The sequence below is a fragment of the Morus notabilis genome, unplaced genomic scaffold (assembly GCF_000414095.1).
Source record: "Morus notabilis unplaced genomic scaffold, ASM41409v2 Scaffold467, whole genome shotgun sequence".
NCBI classification, from domain to species: domain Eukaryota; kingdom Viridiplantae; phylum Streptophyta; class Magnoliopsida; order Rosales; family Moraceae; genus Morus; species Morus notabilis.
Window position 1 is genome coordinate 62,251 of NW_010361652.1, and position 19,246 is coordinate 81,496.

At 33.4% G+C, this 19,246-nt stretch overlaps 1 protein-coding gene across 1 annotated transcript; it reads left to right on the plus strand.

Annotated features, from left to right (window-relative positions):
- Positions 1-3,760: 3,760 nt before the first annotated feature.
- On the plus strand, positions 3,761-5,868 carry LOC21408709 (serine/threonine-protein kinase-like protein At1g28390). The gene has a single exon (XM_010100359.2). It carries the CDS (start codon positions 4,037-4,039, stop codon positions 5,507-5,509), a length of 1,473 nt encoding a protein of 490 aa, XP_010098661.1. The 5' UTR covers positions 3,761-4,036; the 3' UTR covers positions 5,510-5,868.
- Positions 5,869-19,246: the final 13,378 nt, after the last annotated feature.

Consider the following 19,246-nt stretch of genomic DNA (forward strand, 5'->3'; position numbering starts at 1 on the left):
TAAAAACATCAAATACTAAAAGTCAATTATATTAAAACACAGAATACCAATATGAAAATTTTCATGACTTCTATTACTTTGATTTTTACCGAGTAGAGAGGGAGAGGCCGGGATAAAGCTCAAAGTTAGAAAATATATTTGGTAACTGTGCATGTAAATTGAAAGGGAAAGGACGTAATATATATAGATGTAGAGTGGAACGTTTATATATGATTAAATACATGATTGTAGCCGTTTTTTTATTTTTTTATTATTTTTTCTTAGAATACATAATGTAGTACTTGAATTCACAAAATAGTGTTTTTTTTTTTTTTTCCTTTTGCTTCAATACGTAGCTAAACCAAATCGGCAATAATAAACAGAGCAACAAAAGCAGTTATATGATTAACCCCTAAGACACAGAAAGTGAACTCCATGTCTATAAACTTGGTACTGTTAAATCAACAGTTCTATTAATGGAAACATTATTGATGCACTATAATATTATACTATGTATAAAGTTTTGTAGCGCATATAATAGATAGTATATATAGGATATCTAATTATGATCCCATTTTGATTACATAAATAGACGTTTATGGTAAATTATATGGAGAATGAGGTAAATAGCATTTATATGCGGTGCCTATATTTTGTAATTTGTATTTACGTGGAGGGTGATAGAAAGTCTTAATTTAATTTTTTACCATGATATAATTCAGTTTCTTTTTACATACTTGATGGTATTCGAAATTACTTGTTATAATCGAAAGGACTAGAAGACATAAAGTGCACTATCAGATCTCCTTTTTTGAGTAGAAAAAAACAAAAAAACAAAAAAAAACTTTTGACCACGATACAAATGGAGGGAAAAAAATCACTTGGACATAAAGGGGAGGAAAAATCTTCTTTGTGCACTTGGCTAAAGTAAAATTGATCATCATCAGCAAGTTTATATGTAGGGGAACACCAAAAATGATCATGAACTAAGTTAGGCCATGTGTAGATATACATGTATTATATTTTAGTATTGTAGTATTATGTAATTACATTGTTCCAAGCAAAAAAAAAAAAAAGAAAAACTATAATATATAATTCATACGAAGCACGTACGGAAGCAGCAAGTAGGTTTGAGTAATTCAACCACGCAATTGGATCTGCTAAATATCACATGAACACTAGAAAGGCAATATATATTATATGTTAAAATATTAAACAAAGTAATGAAATCCCATTAATAAGTTGGGAATTGATATGCACATACAATTTATCAAAAAAAAAAAAAAAAAAAAAAAAAGGGAAAAAAAATGGTTTCAAAGTCAAAGAAAGCTCAGAAAACTACAAATCCAATTTCCAAGCGTTTTAGACAACCAGCAAATCCTAACCGCCCATGTTTTTGTGCTGGCGTTCGAAGCCAACGAGATGCTGCCAAATGGCAAGTGTGTTTCACATTTGTCCATTTTCCCGTTGTTTCTTTTGACTAAATTGTCCCTACTCTATTTTAGAAAATGATCTGATATGCTCCCTCATTTATTGGTGTTAGCAATTCAGCATCAAATAAGAAAAACATCGATAAATTTCAGCCGAAATCCAAGAGGTAAATATATTCCTGTCGCTCAGATATACTTTTTAGTTATATATTTGTGTATAGAGACTGTCTATAGGTATAGGAGGTTGTCCTATGAGTAGAATTAGTTTTTTAATCATTAAATCGGATTATAATAAAATAAAATTAAAAAATTATGTAGAATATATAATTTTTTATACATATTTAACGGTTAAAAACGAATGAAAAAAATAAAATTATTGATAGTTTTATTTTTTTGGACTTACGGAAAAAACTCTCTTATCTATAAATACACATATATAAAAATATTAAGTTTTTCTTCTACCCTTCCGGTAGAAAATCTCTCTAACGCAACACGTAGTTATGAAAACGTAATATAATAACTAATGAATGTAAATTAGTCTTAAATTAACGTTCAATAATTATCACATTATATTTTTACAACTACGAATTACGTTTTAAAGGGCAAGAAGCTTAAAGCATTTATGCTCATCTCAAAACATACCCACGACATATACTTGGATAAAATAGATTTTTTTTATTCCTCAGTTGCTCTTTAAGAAAAAGAAAATACCTGGCGTTAAAAGTTTTTTCCCGCCCATTAGTTTCCCAAAACTTAGCTCCATCGAAGAAAAGAAATGCAATGCAATTTATGCAAAAGAAAACATAGAAGAGATCCATTTAAAAAAGAACACCATAAAGACATAGGTATAATAATAATAATAATAATAATAATAATAATAATAAACACACCAACAAGTTGTAGATTACAAAAGTTTACCCCATGCGGCAATGGAGGTGCAATATTGGAATGTACTAAAGTTGAGTTCATCATGATTCCTTTTCCCTTTAACAAGAATTGATGCCTTTTTGCTTTTTCAAGAGGGACCTCGCTCACTCATCAGGGTTTTTTGAGCAAAAGAAATTAGAAAAACAAAAAGCAAAAACAAAAACGAAAAGGAGAATAAAAAAATGAAAAATGAAAAATGAAAAAGGTTTGCCGTATGCACCGCCAACAAAGTGGCCCGTGATTTTGAGATTCTTACGATAGGGTATTTTTAATACCCCTACTATTATTTCTCCCAAAAAAAAAAAAACGTAATTAAGGTATGTTAATTATATGTATTTTTACTTTGATGTGATTTTGATTTTAATTTCTTAATTAAGGTATGTTAATTTTATATATTTTCATTTTGATTTTAGAAACATGTATTACCATAAGGTGATTCTCTAGCATAAAAAGCTCTAATTTTTTGCGTATTTTCTTTCCCTTTTTTTCCTTGGCGATCCTTCTAATTATGAATACAGAGCAGAAATTTAATTGAAATATAAAAGAGTGTACCCGTTACGGTAAAATTCATAAATGTAATACTACTAAAAAAAACTCATAAATAATAATAACTTACCAAACAAAAATCATAAATAATAATAAGTACAGCCCATCATCAACTAATTACTCTCCAAAAGTAGGTTCTTTTAAGTTATCATTTACCTTGTAAGACGAAGCAAAAGCAGGCAAGACAATCTTGAATCTTCAATAGCTAGATTATTGTGGTCGTTCTAGTATTATTACACAACCTTTTCATTTCAATTCTTGTACTCAATCAAAACTCATGCAACACGTAAAGCTATTGTATAATGAATTTCCTTTTTTTTTTTTTAAATTTTTAGGTCATGATGTACACACGCACGAAATAATAACAACAATTATTATTTTGCAAGGTCACATAGAAAGTTACCATGTGCTAGCATATGGCTGTCCCACTGGATGAACATAACTCACTCTTGTTCACTTGGTCAAATTTTCCACGATGATTTTAATTTCTTCACCAAAAACCTTCAAAAGAATTAATGTTTCAAGGGACCCAATTGCCAAAAGTATGGTCATTAACAAATATCTCGTTTAAAATTGATTAGCCATGACTTGTTTTAAATGCTAATGTCAAAAACACTTAAATCAAATATTTAAATACAATAATTAAACGGGATAAGGATGAAGCGGGAAAAGAAAAGTAAGCCACTCCCACTCCTACAAATGCACAATGGCCCATGGGCCCCCACTCTCTTTATGACCAAGCCCAAGAAATTCTCCTCCAAAGCTGCACGCTTTTGCATGTGTTGTTTGTTAAATAAATACAAGAAAGCATAATAAATAAGTAAAATAATACAGAAAATGAAAACATAATAAAGAAAATGAAATAAAATATTCGGGAACAAAGACGTGAAGGTTGAAAGTTTGGCAAAGTCGATCTTGGGTGTAGTTTTCTCATCCACCCTTTTCAAACGACAAGAGCTGTAAAACAATTACCACGCGACTTTAAGCGCCACCTTCCCTTTTGCACTAATACTAATGGCTTCTCCTTTTCCCGTTCTCGGTTTTCGTTTTCGTTTTCGTTTTCTTTTTCTTCTTCTTCTTCTCCACCACCACAACCACCGTATCATCTTCTTCTTCATCGAGAAGTATCTGAGAATCTGTTATTGTAGCCATTAATGGGTTATCTCTCTTGCAATGCCGAGTCGGCGATCGCCACATGCGACTCCTATAACTGGCCGGACCTCAAAGTCAAAAGGAAATCAAAGAAAAAGAACAAACCCAAGCCAATCAAGATCAGGGAGTTTTCTCACGAAGAGCTCGCCGCCGCCACGGACGGTTTCTCCGCCGAGAGCTTTCTCGGGAAAGGAAGCCACGGCAGCGTCTACAAAGCCGTCCTCGATGATGGGAAGCTCGTCGCCGCCGTCAAGAGAACGAAACTCATCTACAACTCCAAAACGACGACGTCGGCCTTCCACGACAACGAGATCGAGATACTCTCCCGCGTCCGCCACCCGAGGCTCGTCAACCTCATCGGCTTCTGCGCCCACTCAAACGACAACAAGCTGATCGTCGTCGAGTACATGCCCAACGGGTCGTTGTACGATCTGCTGCACTCCGGTTCGAGGCCTCCGGGATGGACACGGAGGGTCCGGTTCGGGTTACATGTAGCGAAGGCGGTGCACGCGCTCCACGCGGCAAGTCCGCCGGTGATCCACCGGGACATAAAGTCTTCGAATGTTTTGATCGACGAGGACGGGAACGCGAGGCTCGGGGACTTCGGATTGGCGCTGAGGGGACACGTGGAGGACGTTCGCGTCAAGTGCACGCCACCGGCGGGGACGTTAGGGTACCTCGACCCGGGCTATCTTGCGCCGGGGGATCTAAGCGCTAAGAGTGACGTGTTCAGCTTCGGGATTTTGCTTCTCGAGATCATCAGCGGAAGAAACGCGATCGATGTGAATTACAGCCCGCCTTCCATCGTGGACTGGGCCGGGCCCATAATTAAGCGCGGCGACTACGCCGACATCTGCGACTCCAGAATCGGGCCGCCGCCGGACCGGGCCGTGGCACGCCACCTCGCGGTGCTTGCCGCGAGGTGCGTCAGGTCTACGTTGGAGAAGCGGCCGACGATGGGCGAGGTCGTCGAGTCCCTGAAACTCATCAGCAAACGCGCTCATGCGCCGCCGATGTGGAACAACTTGAGGCGGCGCGTGAGGTGCGTGGAAATCAACACGGAGCCGCTGTTGAGCGGTCATCGGGAAGATTGCGATGTCAAAACCGCAGTCACTGCCGCGGCGGAGATCGGCCGGCGGGGCAGGAAATTAAGAAGCAGTAGTGTTGGTGAAATGGAGAGGTCAAAGTCAATAGGGTCGTATAGAGAGGTGGTGGGTGCAGCACAGGAGAGGCATATCCCGGTGGCGATAGTGGCGTCGGGAGTGGCGGTGAAGATGCCGCCGGCGGTGGTGAGGCTGAGGAAGTCGAGGTCGGTGGGAGTGTCCCGGAGCAGTATCAAGAGAGGAGGGTTCGTGTTGGAGTTCGAGAGGGACGTGGTTAAGTCTCGTTCGGAGTTTGATTTGTCGGAGTTGGTTATTAGTTTAGACGACAAATCTGACGACAAAATACTGGAGAAATCGTTAGTTTCCCAATAACTACTTCCTTGTATAGAAACCACTGTTGATCAGGAGATGCAACGGTTAAGGTGCTTTCTTTTCGGCTCGGTTACTGGACAGTGCAGCATCAAACTCATGGTAGCACGAGTGAAATTAAATTTATTTTGAAGTAAAATTAGATCAGGTCGTTTTGGTTTGTGCTCCGGCCTCTCAAATTTCTTATAAACGATATGGATGGGAGTGTGATGCGCCAATCAGCCAATGTTCCATTTTTTATCACGCCAATAAAACTATACTAGTATAGTACATACTGGCAAATTAAATTGGAATAAACGGTACTGAAGACGGTCAAGCATGATCAAGTGAATATGCTTTTCTTTGACTGATCTTGCTACGTTTTTCTTTTCTTATCAGTATTTCTACTGATGTATTTTTTTTTCAGCAACTATGATTGTTTTCTCTTTTCTTTTTTCTGATTAATTTTTTTTTCCCTTTTATCGCCCTTTTCATGATGGGGAACATCAAAACTGATGTATCAAAGAATTAGGCCTAAAATGACACATTTTGGCCTTTTGTCCCGTTCGATTTTTTTTCCCCCCATGCAGGATGGATAACTGTTTCATGATGTTATCGGTTTATAATAACCAGCTTATATAAAAATTCCATGTTTCAGTTTTAAAAAACAAGAATTTGAAGTTGACGGCCTACAGACAAAAGTATTCATAGTGATTTTCAATGTAATTACGCGGTCCTTCTTTCTTTTTTCTAGTTTTTTTTTATAGTTATTTTCAATGTAATATATTGTTTTTCGTATAAGTATAAAATTTAGTAATAGTTTTATTAGAAAATAAAAAAAAAAATTACATTGAATGTCATACCAAGAGTAAAAATATCATTTTGTTGTCTAACAAAAATGGCTGATGGCTGATGGACTGATGGTCCACAACACAAGTGAGTTCAAAAACACGTTGCGCCATTTAATTCATTCATTTGAGTTGAAATATGATTTATGTGAGTTTTTTACAGTAATAAAAAAATTAAATGTGATTATTTTTAAATATTTTTTACTGTAACAAAACTTAAATTAACTTAAAAAATGAACAGGAATTTAATTAATGTCATGGCAGCCGAAATCTATACATTTCCTTCCCCACATATGAGCAAGCTATTTGGTTCGCCAAATTCAGGCCGATTCTACAAAGATCTGGTCATGTATTTATACATATATAAACATATATAATAGATAAAATATGTTCTCCAAAGATCCAGTACACCCAAATTCGTGGGTAATAAATATTTTTGTATATATTCAGAAAAATTGTTCAAATTATTTTGCTAGAGAAGGAAAACGGTTGATGGCCCATAACACAGAGGTCGGTGTCAAGCCTGGCACGGCGGTGGGGATGAAAACCAAAACATTAAATGCAGTGACATCTTCTCGTGGGTAATTTTTGTCGGTTTGTATTTAATAGTAATAATGATTATTCTCTCCTTTCCAATCGATTTGGAATTTGGAATGGTTATAATTCATAACTGTAAGAGCTGTAGATTTTATTGTTCATGTGAAGATCCAGCTTATAAGCCAGATGTGATTGCTGATTACTGGTTTCCCTGTTTAAGAATGAATGTCTTGCGCAAGAGAAGAAGAATTTATGATGACGTGTGTTTTTCTCATCTCTTGTTAAGAGGACGTTTGGTTAGAGGATTCATATCATGATTTGAATTATGGTTCATAATTCGTTACAGTATTTTTTTTCATAAAAAATACACATAAATTAAAAATAATTTTAATCTTATAATTTTAATCCATGAACCAAACGTCTTCTAAGATATCATACACATGAAAAAGAGATCCTGATACATTTGCATTCTGGAGGAATATTTTTTTTAATAGAGATAAAATTAACTTTATTACTGAATTGCAGTACCAAAACAAATATAAAAGAGCCAATTAAAAAAAAAAAAAAAAAAAGCGAAACTTTTAACCAAAAAGATCACTAGATTGTGAACAAGTTAGTCAAATGGTGGGCTAGCAAATTCCCTTAGCAAGCTTGAGAAATTCGACGTCGGCAGCAAATAACACCAACTGCATTTATCGCATCCACTCGTGATAATTTTTCAAGGGCAATTTTTGGGTCATCCTCTCACAATTAAATAAACAAACGATTAAAAGATCAAATAAAAAAAAAATCACATTTGGGTTCTTAATTGGATTTATCTAGTGCTGCTTTTTTTTTTTTTTTTTTTTTTTAAATCTTGAAACTATCTTATATCTTATAAAATATAATATTGGCTAAAACTCTCTGTGGCAAACTGAAAATGGAGGGAGAGAATAGATTATGCGATGCGCGTTTATTTATATTGAGGTGCTTAGTTATGTTTGTATCCATCTTTTTTATGGTCTCTCTTTGTGATAAATAGTAAATATAGCCTAAAACTTAATCTTGTTCGTTAATTTAGGGAGAATTATAAAGTATTGGTTACCGGTCATGTTACACTGGCATTTCTTTCTGCTAGACTTGAGCATCGTGAGACTGAACACTATCACAGTAATCAGATTTTAGGTCTTTGCTTTCAGGATCGGAGGTGTCTTTATGATCAAAATTTGGGCCTTCATTGTCTTGGTCCTTGATTTTCATGATCCAATTAACTATGGTCCTTTAAAAAAGAGAAAATTGCGAACTTACTATTGGTTAATACATTTTTAACTAATATAATTAGTTAACTAAAAATGATATTAACTAAAAGTAAGAGATAAAAATCCAGATTCATATATTTTAAGGGGTATTTGTCTATTTTCCCTTTAGAAAATTAGGTAATATGCCACGAACTGCACGTTCTTATTTCAATTACAAAGTGAAATAATCTCGAAGATTATGAGTGATCATCTATAAGATTACTCTCCGGCAATTAGAACCAGGATGGCCGACCAACCACTTTTGTTGAAAGAGAAACTTACTGCATTATACTTTAAATGCATGAGTCTAGATTTTTATCTCTTATTTTTTATTAGAACCCTTTTATCTGATGTAATATTTGATTAAAAGAGTATTAATTAAGAACAATAGGTAAAAATCAAGACCCATGCAATCGAAGCCGTCTCCTTTTCCCTATGTTGAAATGGTAAAATAATCATATAGATTATTAGTGATAATCTATCAGTTTAGTCTCCAATGACCATCTCCTAACTGGCATTTGTTGGTTTAGACGGCATCTGATAAATTACCAATGGTAATTGACTATATTACCGTTGTAATTGGCATGAGAAGGAACTTTATTTAATTGACCTTTTGACCGATCATTATTGTGCCAAAACTTCGATTGGAATGACGAAATCCGAGTGACGTTCCTCAAAATTCTCTCTATTTCAAATCTTAAGCGCTCACTTGTTTTGCTTTTTTAATAAGATTTCTTTGATGTTAAACTACTGCACATTTCTTGGACTTGTACTTCAAAATAGATAAGTGCATACTACATAATTGCGCTTGTAGAACGGCTTGAATAAAATTATTTATTATTTTCTTCTACATAAAAATGATACAATGGGGAAGCCACATATGCTTAATGAGGACACGTGTTCTTCCCCACCGAGATTTTAAAATTCAACATAGGTACCAAAAGATTTTATAGAATTTCAGCCGTGCCCTCTTTTAACATTAAAAAAAAAAAAAGTGTAATTACGCCCATATAACGATCAAATATAATAATTATTTCAGTATGATTATGGCCACTTTTATTATTGTAGTTGTCGTTAAAGATTTGGCTTCAGTGCGGTAAGAATATGCCAGTGTACTATAGTAGTTGAACTTATTATGATGATGAATTAATCTCAAATTAAATATAAAATTCGACATAACATTAATATATTGTTTTAAAAGTAAATCCAATCTCTAAAAAACCGTATGAAACCAAATTCTAAAAATTCAATCCAAGACCTAAATATTAAATTAAAAGTTCCAAAAGTAAAACATTAAAAATGATGAAGAACATTATTGTTCTAATTTGTTTATCTCTTTCATGCCAACTTCATTTTTCGCTTATTCTTCTTACACATCATAGTTCACAAAACTTGAAGCCTTTAGCAAGAAATGAAAGAAAATAAATATTTCAGATTCAATTTAATTCAATACTAAGAGGATGTTTAGTTTATATATTCAGAATCATGATTCAGAATCATTCTCGTTTTACGTGTATTTTTTGTGAGAGAAAACACTGTAGAGAATCATGAATCATGATTCAAAATCAGGGACAAATATAGGAAACAAACGTCCCTTAAATAAGCAATATACTTTTAAACTTTTTTAAACCTATATTTTTTAAGTACTATTAAAATATATAATATATATTTACATTAAAAATATTTTTAATATATTTGTATTTTGGGGTAGGGGTTAGGTGGGAGTATTTTCCTCGTTCCATCTGTCTCTGTTTTGGGAGAAAATATAAACTCTTATACCTGTCCCATCTCCATTAAGGGTGCGTTTGGAGCAAGGATCTGTGTCATGGTTCAGATCATAATTCGTGGCTCGCTATAATGTTCTCTCATAAAAAATACACGTAAACCGAAAATAATTTTAAATCCATGAATTAAACGTCCTCTTAATGATCCCCATACCTGCCTTATTTGAGGTGAGTATCCGTGGGTCACCCACTGATAAAAGCTCATTCTTAGCTGAAGAAAGTAATGCTGACAAATACACTTCGATAATTTAAATTAACTCAAACTACAAGAGTTTCAACTTTCATATAAATATATCTATATATGATCTATCTTCTTTTTTATCCATATCATCGTCTAACTTCTTGATGATGCTCTTCTTACATTTGATAAAAAGCGAGAAAAAAAGGGTAACTAAATTATAGTTATGATATTTCATAAACAGATAAATCCAGTACTTGTTTTCACCGTCTTTTCGAAAAATAAAAAAAATAAAAAATAATCTACCTAGCTTAGCTGAATCTAATAAGTGCAACGCCTGACTGTAGCAAAGTGAACTAATTAACTTTTCTGAAAGATAAATCGCATTGCAAATCCAATGAGTACAACCACTAATACCGACACAAATGACCTTAAAATATAAGGAAACTCGATCTTAAACATTAACCGAAACCACCAATGAATTCGAATGAAACGCGGAGTCAAAACACATGGGAGGTTCTGCAAACAGAAAACCGAAAATGCACACTTAATATCGAACACAAGATGTAATTAGTTTCTGTTAAAAGTTTCCAACTCTTAAAAATATTAAGCCCAAGAACAAACATATTATCGTAGCTACTGAATGGCCGTGAAACTGCGCTCAATGATGCAAGATGGGTATAGGCCTATTTTCGCTCCTTTAAGAGAAGGGAGACATTGTTCTACTAAATCTGAGCCCAATTTCGAAGGAAAATAAAGGGGCATACAATTCAAAAAGTGCAAAAAATGTAGAAAAAGAAAATGTGATGGCACATGTTGGAGGGTACTAATTTGACAGCATGTGCTCGGCTCACACGTGTCGACATTTTACTTTTTTTTTTTAGAGTTCTTGGTAATTATAATCAAAGTGTTCTTATTTACGTTCTGTTGGGTTCGTGGCTTTAATTAAGCCCATGAAGCTTTGTTTTTTATTTGGGCCCAAGGCCCATGTCTCTCCCATTGGCATTAGGTGTTGTTGCTTTGTTTTGTGAAGCCTCTCATTAACTTAGCTTGCCGTCTAAGTTTTGGAAGAGTATATAAATATGCTTACGGACATGAGAGAAGATATAGAGCCGCATAGTAGCAGCCGCAAGAGTGATGATACACAGTTTTCTCTCTTTTATTTTAGTGTAGGAATATTTGATCATAGAATTATTTCTTTGACAGTTAGGGTTTTAGGTGGTGAGAGATTTTTTATAGGCTTTTATAATTTTCTTTTGGTTATAGTAGAATTTCTTCATCGTTTATGTTCTTAGACGTGAGCCAAAACTTGAATCACGTTAAATCCTTGTGTCTTTTAGATTTTTATGTTATTCATATTTTGTCTTAAATCTGTTTAATTTGACGTGTTGATTTGACGTTTTGGCACAACACGTTCTTGCCCAAGTGTTTGCTCAATAAGGTTTACCAGGATGCTCATTTTGTGTTGGACAAAATTTTACACTTACTTTCAAAAATTTAATTGGCCAAGCCTATAGCTAGTCTGAACGTTGAACAAAACCCATCCAAAGTTAAAGCTCATCCAAACCTAGTAGCCGGATAGCAGATATTTTGTCTTAACATTTAAAGGCGCAAACTGGTAGAATTTAAACTCTTATTTATTTTACTGGTTTAATTCAGTTCAACTCAGTTTGAATAGTGAGTACAGCTTGAATTAATGTTTGGTAAACATATAGTTTGAATTATATTCCCCGTTCAAATTGAGTTAAACAATCCAACCTAGAATTTGGCTCCCCCCTTAAATTCAACCGTTCAAACCATTTTTAAACAGTAAAAAGATGTTCACTCTCTTTGCTTTTTACACCTATTAAACATAATTCAAATTTTATTTTCTATTTAAATTAAAATTTTAACTGCACATTTAAACGTTAATTTAAATTATAATTTAAACTACACAGTTTAAAATTTTTTGTTCAAATTAAAAAATTCAAATGAATAAAATTCAAACTAACGAACTAAACGGAGCTAAATAAGTTCCATTGTATATTTTCAAAGGACATTGCTACTGTCCCTAAGAAGCCCATTAATCAAACAAGGTTGGCTTTTTGCGGTGGCATACGATGAAGAAATATCTATTATATGGCTCTCTCATTTAGCATTTCTGGTTCGATATTTGTTGTCGCTGAAGTGGTTGAAAATATCTCACTCATTGGTCTGTCTAATATGACTTAGGTTGAGGTACTGATTTGAGTTGAGAATTTGAGTTTTGTTACAGTAAAATGCTATTAGAGATAGTCACATTAAATTTTTTTACTACAATAAAAAATTCAAATAAATCACATCTCAACTCGAATCAACGAACTAAATGGGTTCTTAAACTTCCTAAATGTTAGTTGTTGACGGAATATGAATCAAATTCCTTTACATTCCATCAATCGGTGGCCTCAATAAATTGCCAATTAGTCGCTGGGTTGGGGGAGCCTGAGGACATAGACTGTTTGGCTTTTAGTTGTAGAAGATGATTCGGGAAGCTTAAGAATAAATTTAGTTGTTAGTTTGCTCATTAGCATAACCAACTGATCATAACGTAACGTAAGTTTTGATGTAACATTCAAAATGCGGAGGAAAAGAAAAACCAACAATGAGAGGGTGGACCCAGGCACAGGAAAAGGCCCGAGGGGGTGACAGGAAAGGCAGACAGGCAGGAAGTAAGTGAGAGAGAGAGAGAGAGAGAGAGAGAGAGAGAGAGAGAGAGAGAGAGAAAGAGAGAGCGAGGGGGGGTGTGAGTGTGTGTGTGTGGGTACTGGGCAAGTGTTTAATGTTATGATATCTTATAATGGGGTTACAATCTTTGCATTAAAGAAGAAAAATTTTGAAAAAAGGCTGCCACAAAAGCATGGCAATGGAAATCAAGGTCAGAACCCCTCCCCTCCACCCTCCCACTTCTTTTCTCGTCTTGTCACTGTCTCTGTCTCTCCTCTCCCTCTCTTTTTCTCCCACTCACGCAACCACTCACACAACCTCAAAACCAAAAAAAAAAAAAAAAAAAAAAAAAAAAAAAAAAAAAAAATTCAACTTAGTAAAAGATCATATTACTCAAAAATTCTAGATAACTAATCCACTGAATACTTGGTACCAGCCATACACACCTTATGAAATTTGGACAATATGCAAATATGATTATAAATGGCCGTTTGCTTTGTGGGTTCAAGTGGGTTTAAACTCAGTATTTGATTTTAAATTCATGTTTGGTTGTTAAGGTTTTAAACTTTACTTCGGTTGAAAATTCTTGGGAACCAGGGTGGGTTTAAAACTCGTTTCAAAATAATTTTATTTTTTATATGAAAATGAAAATGAAAATGAAAATATTTTTAATCTCAGACAAAAATCATTTTTGAGAGTGCGTTTGATAATTTTATTAAGAGATTATTTTCAGTATAAAAAAAACTCATTAATGTCTCTCTCTTTCTCTCTGCTCGAAAGATGATAAAATGAAAATAAAAAATGAAAAACGACTAAAACTCATTTTTTATTTCTCTCTCATTTTACACTAAACCAAAAAATCATTTTATTTTAGTTTTTTGTCTTTATTGTATCAAACGCCGTTTTAGAAATGTTTTCATTTTTTTTTCTTAAAAAACGTAAAAAATAAAAACAAGATAAATTCTAAACATGGCCAAAAATTTTGAGTTTTCAAGGACTTAAATTCTCATGAATTTGAATTTATTTGCCTTTTGGTTTACTCATAATTCTTACACTAACTAAATACAAGTTCAAACTTTATTTTCTGATGTAATCTCTTATTCTCTATTTTAATTTTACACTACAAAACATTAGTTCAAACTATAAAAAACCTACATATAAATTCAAACTCAACGGTTTAAAATAATTTGAATTCACGAAATTAACAAAGCTAAAATAAGTTTAAATTTAAATTATTTTGTGTATCTTAAATGACATCTAACAAATTATGCTTACCATATAATTTGAATTCACAGAATTAACAAAGCTAAAATAAATTTTATAAATAATGTGTTATAACTGGTTAGTTAAGTACTATTTTGAATACTGAAATTAGTGCTCAATAACATTGTTTAATCTGTGTGAACAGCGATATTCACACTTTAGGGTAACTTTCGAGTTTTGGCTGATATGGTACAGGGTTTAATAATAACACCACTGTCATATTTAAGAAAAATTCAAACGGTTAAAACGCATAACGGTATGGATAAAAACAAGGGTACGGATCATTAAACGCGTAGTGTACTTGTAATTAGTTTTAGTTTGTGGGTAATTCTGGAGGGTGACGAGTTATAGATGGTACTTGAGAAAAAATACGTACGCGTACATGTATGCGTAGAAAAGCACAGATGGATATACACTAATACTACGGAGTACATATTTGTGAGGGTGTGTCCTTTGATCGGAACACTTTCATGAGTTTGATTTCTTCTCTCTCTCTCTCTCTAAAGAGCAAAGGGGTTTCTCACTCTAACGCGGTTCCCCGCCAGCTGACATGAGAGTGACAGGCGTACGGTGTGAGTGATATGCGTCAGATTTGCCCAGCCAGGCATTGTGGGGTGGGGAATCCCAAATGACGCTACCATTGTGTGGACATGATGCCACCAATTATCATTCTCTCCTGCCAATGCCCTTCTCTTTTTCCATTATCTAATTTCATTCTACTGTATTAAAAAAAAATACCATATTGGTGTTTTGCAGTTTTACATTGTCCGATCTACTATTTTTTTTTTTAATATGATTATAATGTAATCTCAAGATTAAAAATAAAATTGCTAAAGTATCATTTCATATCATAGTAAAAAAAAAAAAAAAAACTCTATTTTTTTAAGAATTTTTTCAAAACTTAAATGTTTATATTCTTTAACATTACACCGTCACTCTAGTTAGTACTTCGTAAATTTTATTTCTAGTACTCTTGTTAGTGTGTTAGTGTTAAGGATATTTTTATAGTATCCTACTATATATAGAATAAGTTTTTATAAACCATCTCATTGTATTTAACGATTCGATTTATATTGAAAATATTACGCTAGCTGTGACAAAACCGCTCGTACCCGTACATCAGATTGTTAAAATTAATTTATTCAAATAGCTAAAAGCTTTTACTGTATCGATAGAACAAAGCAATGTGCTTTACAATAAGATTTTCCCAAAATAAATTATAAAGCTGGTGAGAGACAGTACGTTACAGTGCCAAGCATCATAATTGTTACATGCTGAATAGTAATTTCATTACTGTTTAAGAGACCTTTAAAATAGAATACATCTATTTATAGTATTGATTATTTTGAACTATTGGTATTACAAATAAAAATTCGATTTAGGTTCAAAATATTCAGCATAGGCAGGTACTTTTTCATATTAATCTACCCTCTACACCCACTGAAGAAATTCCCTTGCTTTATCATTGTTAGTTAACTTTTGGGTGTTGAGAGTTTGGAGTTTGTCTTTTCATCCTTCCAAGACCCAAGGAGTCTAACTTCTCCCCTATATTTTCTTGCTCAATTGGTCAAAAAAAAAAAAAAAAAAAAAAAAAAAAAAAAAAAAAAAAAAAGAAGAAGAGAATTTTGGGTCATCTAGGTCTACCCTCTGCTACTCTCTACCTAGCATTCACCATTAATTGATTTTTATCATGTGTTTTTGTTGTTGTTGACAACTACACGAGGTTCTCATATATATGATCTATCACTGGCAAAATTCATAACCCAAAATTCGGATATGTTTAAAAGATGAGTTCAAACTACACTAATTTAAATCTAAACAGCTTTTTTTTTTTTCTTATAAAATTTTTAAAATTAAAAAATTCTACAACAATAACTGTTTTTTTTTTTTTTTTTTAGAAAATTTTAATTCTAATTCAAATCATCTAATTTCAACCTAGCATTCTCAATCCGCACTTGCAACGCGGTTTGCATTAAATAAATAAGTTTGAACAAATGGGACCTCAAGTCCTCTGAGTAAGAGTGTGAACCCTATCCTATAATTGAGAAGAACAGGAGACAGCTGCCTTAAGCCAGCTAGTGAGAGAATTATAGATCTACTCCAACTTTATTTCGGTATTCTTTCATGCAGTTCATAGTACTCCATCTGTCCACCTCTTTAATTAAGAATTTTCAACTTATCTCGAGCAATTTAACTTTGGAGATTTAACAATATCATTCTTTTTTTTTTTTACGGGCCAATTCCATGTATTTATCGTGTGTATAAATTGTGGTGTCACATGAACGTCCAAATCGCATCTTAATTTTACATGTTACTTGACAGTGAAAATTCACCAATAGAATAATAACGAATTTCTTTACGGTTAACGTGAATTAAATGAACAAAAGCGTAATTAAAAACAATTAAATAGCAAGAACATGTAAGAATTATAGTCGTTCACTATCGATTTGAGAGCTATGTTCACTGCGGGGAGGACAACAAATTCACTACTTTGGAAGAGAATACACGCACTAATGTCCAAAATGAGACTTATAGATTTTCTTACTTTTGGGATAGTTTCTCAAAAGATAGAGATTACAATTAATTAGAACGGTTTACTTATTTAAACCTCATATATTTTAATTACAAATAACAAATCTTGCTGACATCATCTCTTGCGTAGCCTCGACTTCATAAACGTTCACAGAATATTCTTCACCTTTGCTTGCGGGTACGGTCGACCTCATGCTTACGTTTGGCATTTCGTTTTAGTGATCGACCCCTAGGAGAGTTGCCTGCTGACGTGGCTCCTAAAGCTGAGCTGTCCTTAATCATTTAGTGTTTTCATTTAAGGCGTATGGATCTCATCCAAAATCTTATTTAGGATTCGGCGTTTTATCCTATAACATTACATGTTACCTCTTCAATCCTACCTATCACATGAAACATGTGTCACATGGTCAGATCGTATAAATTTTTATTTTATTTTATTTTTTCTAAGGGTAGATCGTAGAAACCATATTATTAAGTAGTTAAGTAGTGAAACTCAGAATATCCTTATCATTAATCTCTGCTTACAGTCATGAAGAATAAACAAAGAATGCAATACAGAATTTATAGCGTTACAAAATTTCTTTTAGAAACTTGGGAAAAACTAAACAAAAATCACTAATTCAGAATTACTCTACGACAGGGGAGAGTCAGAAACTCATGTTTTATTAAGCTAATATTCATATTTTTTCAACCTAGCATTCTCAATCCGCACTTGCAACGCGGTTTGCATTAAATAAATAAGTTTGAACAAATGGGACCTCAAGTCCTCTGAGTAAGAGTGTGAACCCTATCCTATAATTGAGAAGAACAGGAGACAGCTGCCTTAAGCCAGCTAGTGAGAGAATTATAGATCTACTCCAACTTTATTTCAGTATTCTTTCATGCAGTTCATAGTACTCCATCTGTCCACCTCTTTAATTAAGAATTTTCAACTTATCTCGAGCAATTTAACTTTGGAGATTTAACAATATCATTCTTTTTTTTTTTTACGGGCCAATTCCATGTATTTATCGTGTGTATAAATTGTGGTGTCACATGAACGTCCAAATCGCATCTTAATTTTACATGTTACTTGACAGTGAAAATTCACCAATAGAATAATAACGAATTTCTTTACGGTTAACGTGAATTAAATGAACAAAAGCGTAATTAAAAACAATTAAATAGCAAGAACATGTAAGAATTATAGTCGTTCACTATCGATTTGAGAGCTATGTTCACTGCGGGGAGGACAACAAATTCACTACTTTGGAAGAGAATACACGCACTAATGTCCAAAATGAGACTTATAGATTTTCTTACTTTTGGGATAGTTTCTCAAAAGATAGAGATTACAATTAATTAGAACGGTTTACTTATTTAAACCTCATATATTTTAATTACAAATAACAAATCTTGCTGACATCATCTCTTGCGTAGCCTCGACTTCATAAACGTTCACAGAATATTCTTCACCTTTGCTTGCGGGTACGGTCGACCTCATGCTTACGTTTGGCATTTCGTTTTAGTGATCGACCCCTAGGAGAGTTGCCTGCTGACGTGGCTCCTAAAGCTGAGCTGTCCTTAATCATTTAGTGTTTTCATTTAAGGCGTATGGATCTCATCCAAAATCTTATTTAGGATTCGGCGTTTTATCCTATAACATTACATGTTACCTCTTCAATCCTACCTATCACATGAAACATGTGTCACATGGTCAGATCGTATAAATTTTTATTTTATTTTATTTTTTCTAAGGGTAGATCGTAGAAACCATATTATTAAGTAGTTAAGTAGTGAAACTCAGAATATCCTTATCATTAATCTCTGCTTACAGTCATGAAGAATAAACAAAGAATGCAATACAGAATTTATAGCGTTACAAAATTTCTTTTAGAAACTTGGGAAAAACTAAACAAAAATCACTAATTCAGAATTACTCTACGACAGGGGAGAGTCAGAAACTCATGTTTTATTAAGCTAATATTCATATTTAGATAAGGATACCGGAAGTACAATATGCTTTAAAGAAGTTTTTTGCATTCATATGTTGTTAGTCAACCCCTCGACTACTTGACGTCATATATTGTTAACGATAATTAATACAATAATCAATAGAACTCTCTTTCCAGAGCAAGAATAAATAATCCATCTCCCACAATTAATTGTTATTAATAACTTGTGAATGAATCATTTGTAATTAATAATCCACATCCAACGATAATTATTATTTTCTTGTGCATAAAGATGTCTCCACACACACGTGTGTATATATATAAAAAAATAAATATATGTACATACGTCATGTACCAAGTATTTCGTTCAGGAAAATCTACATGTCTTGAGATTAAGTTAATTAACCTTTTCTTCTTCTTCTTCTTCATTTTTTTATGGCTTATAAGGCGAGGAGTTTCAACAAAAATCAGCTCCACTTAGGTGTTTAGTTTTAATAAACGGAAAATCAAAGTCAGGAAAATAGAATATTATAACGCCCTCCAGAATTAAACTTGTTTAATTATGACAATTATAGTTTATTAGTGTGCCTAAATTGATTTCTTAATTAATCATGAGCTTTTAAATTTATTTTTAGTATTTGCAGTTTCACCCCCTATTTATTTTATTTATTTTTCATAATTTTCTTTTCCTTCTATTTCTCCTTTTCTTTTTCCTTTTCCTTTTTT

Coding starts and splice junctions, on each gene's coding strand:
- LOC21408709 (XM_010100359.2), top strand. CDS start 4,037: ATGGGTTATCTCTCTTGCAATGCCGAGTCGGCGATCGCCACATGCGAC.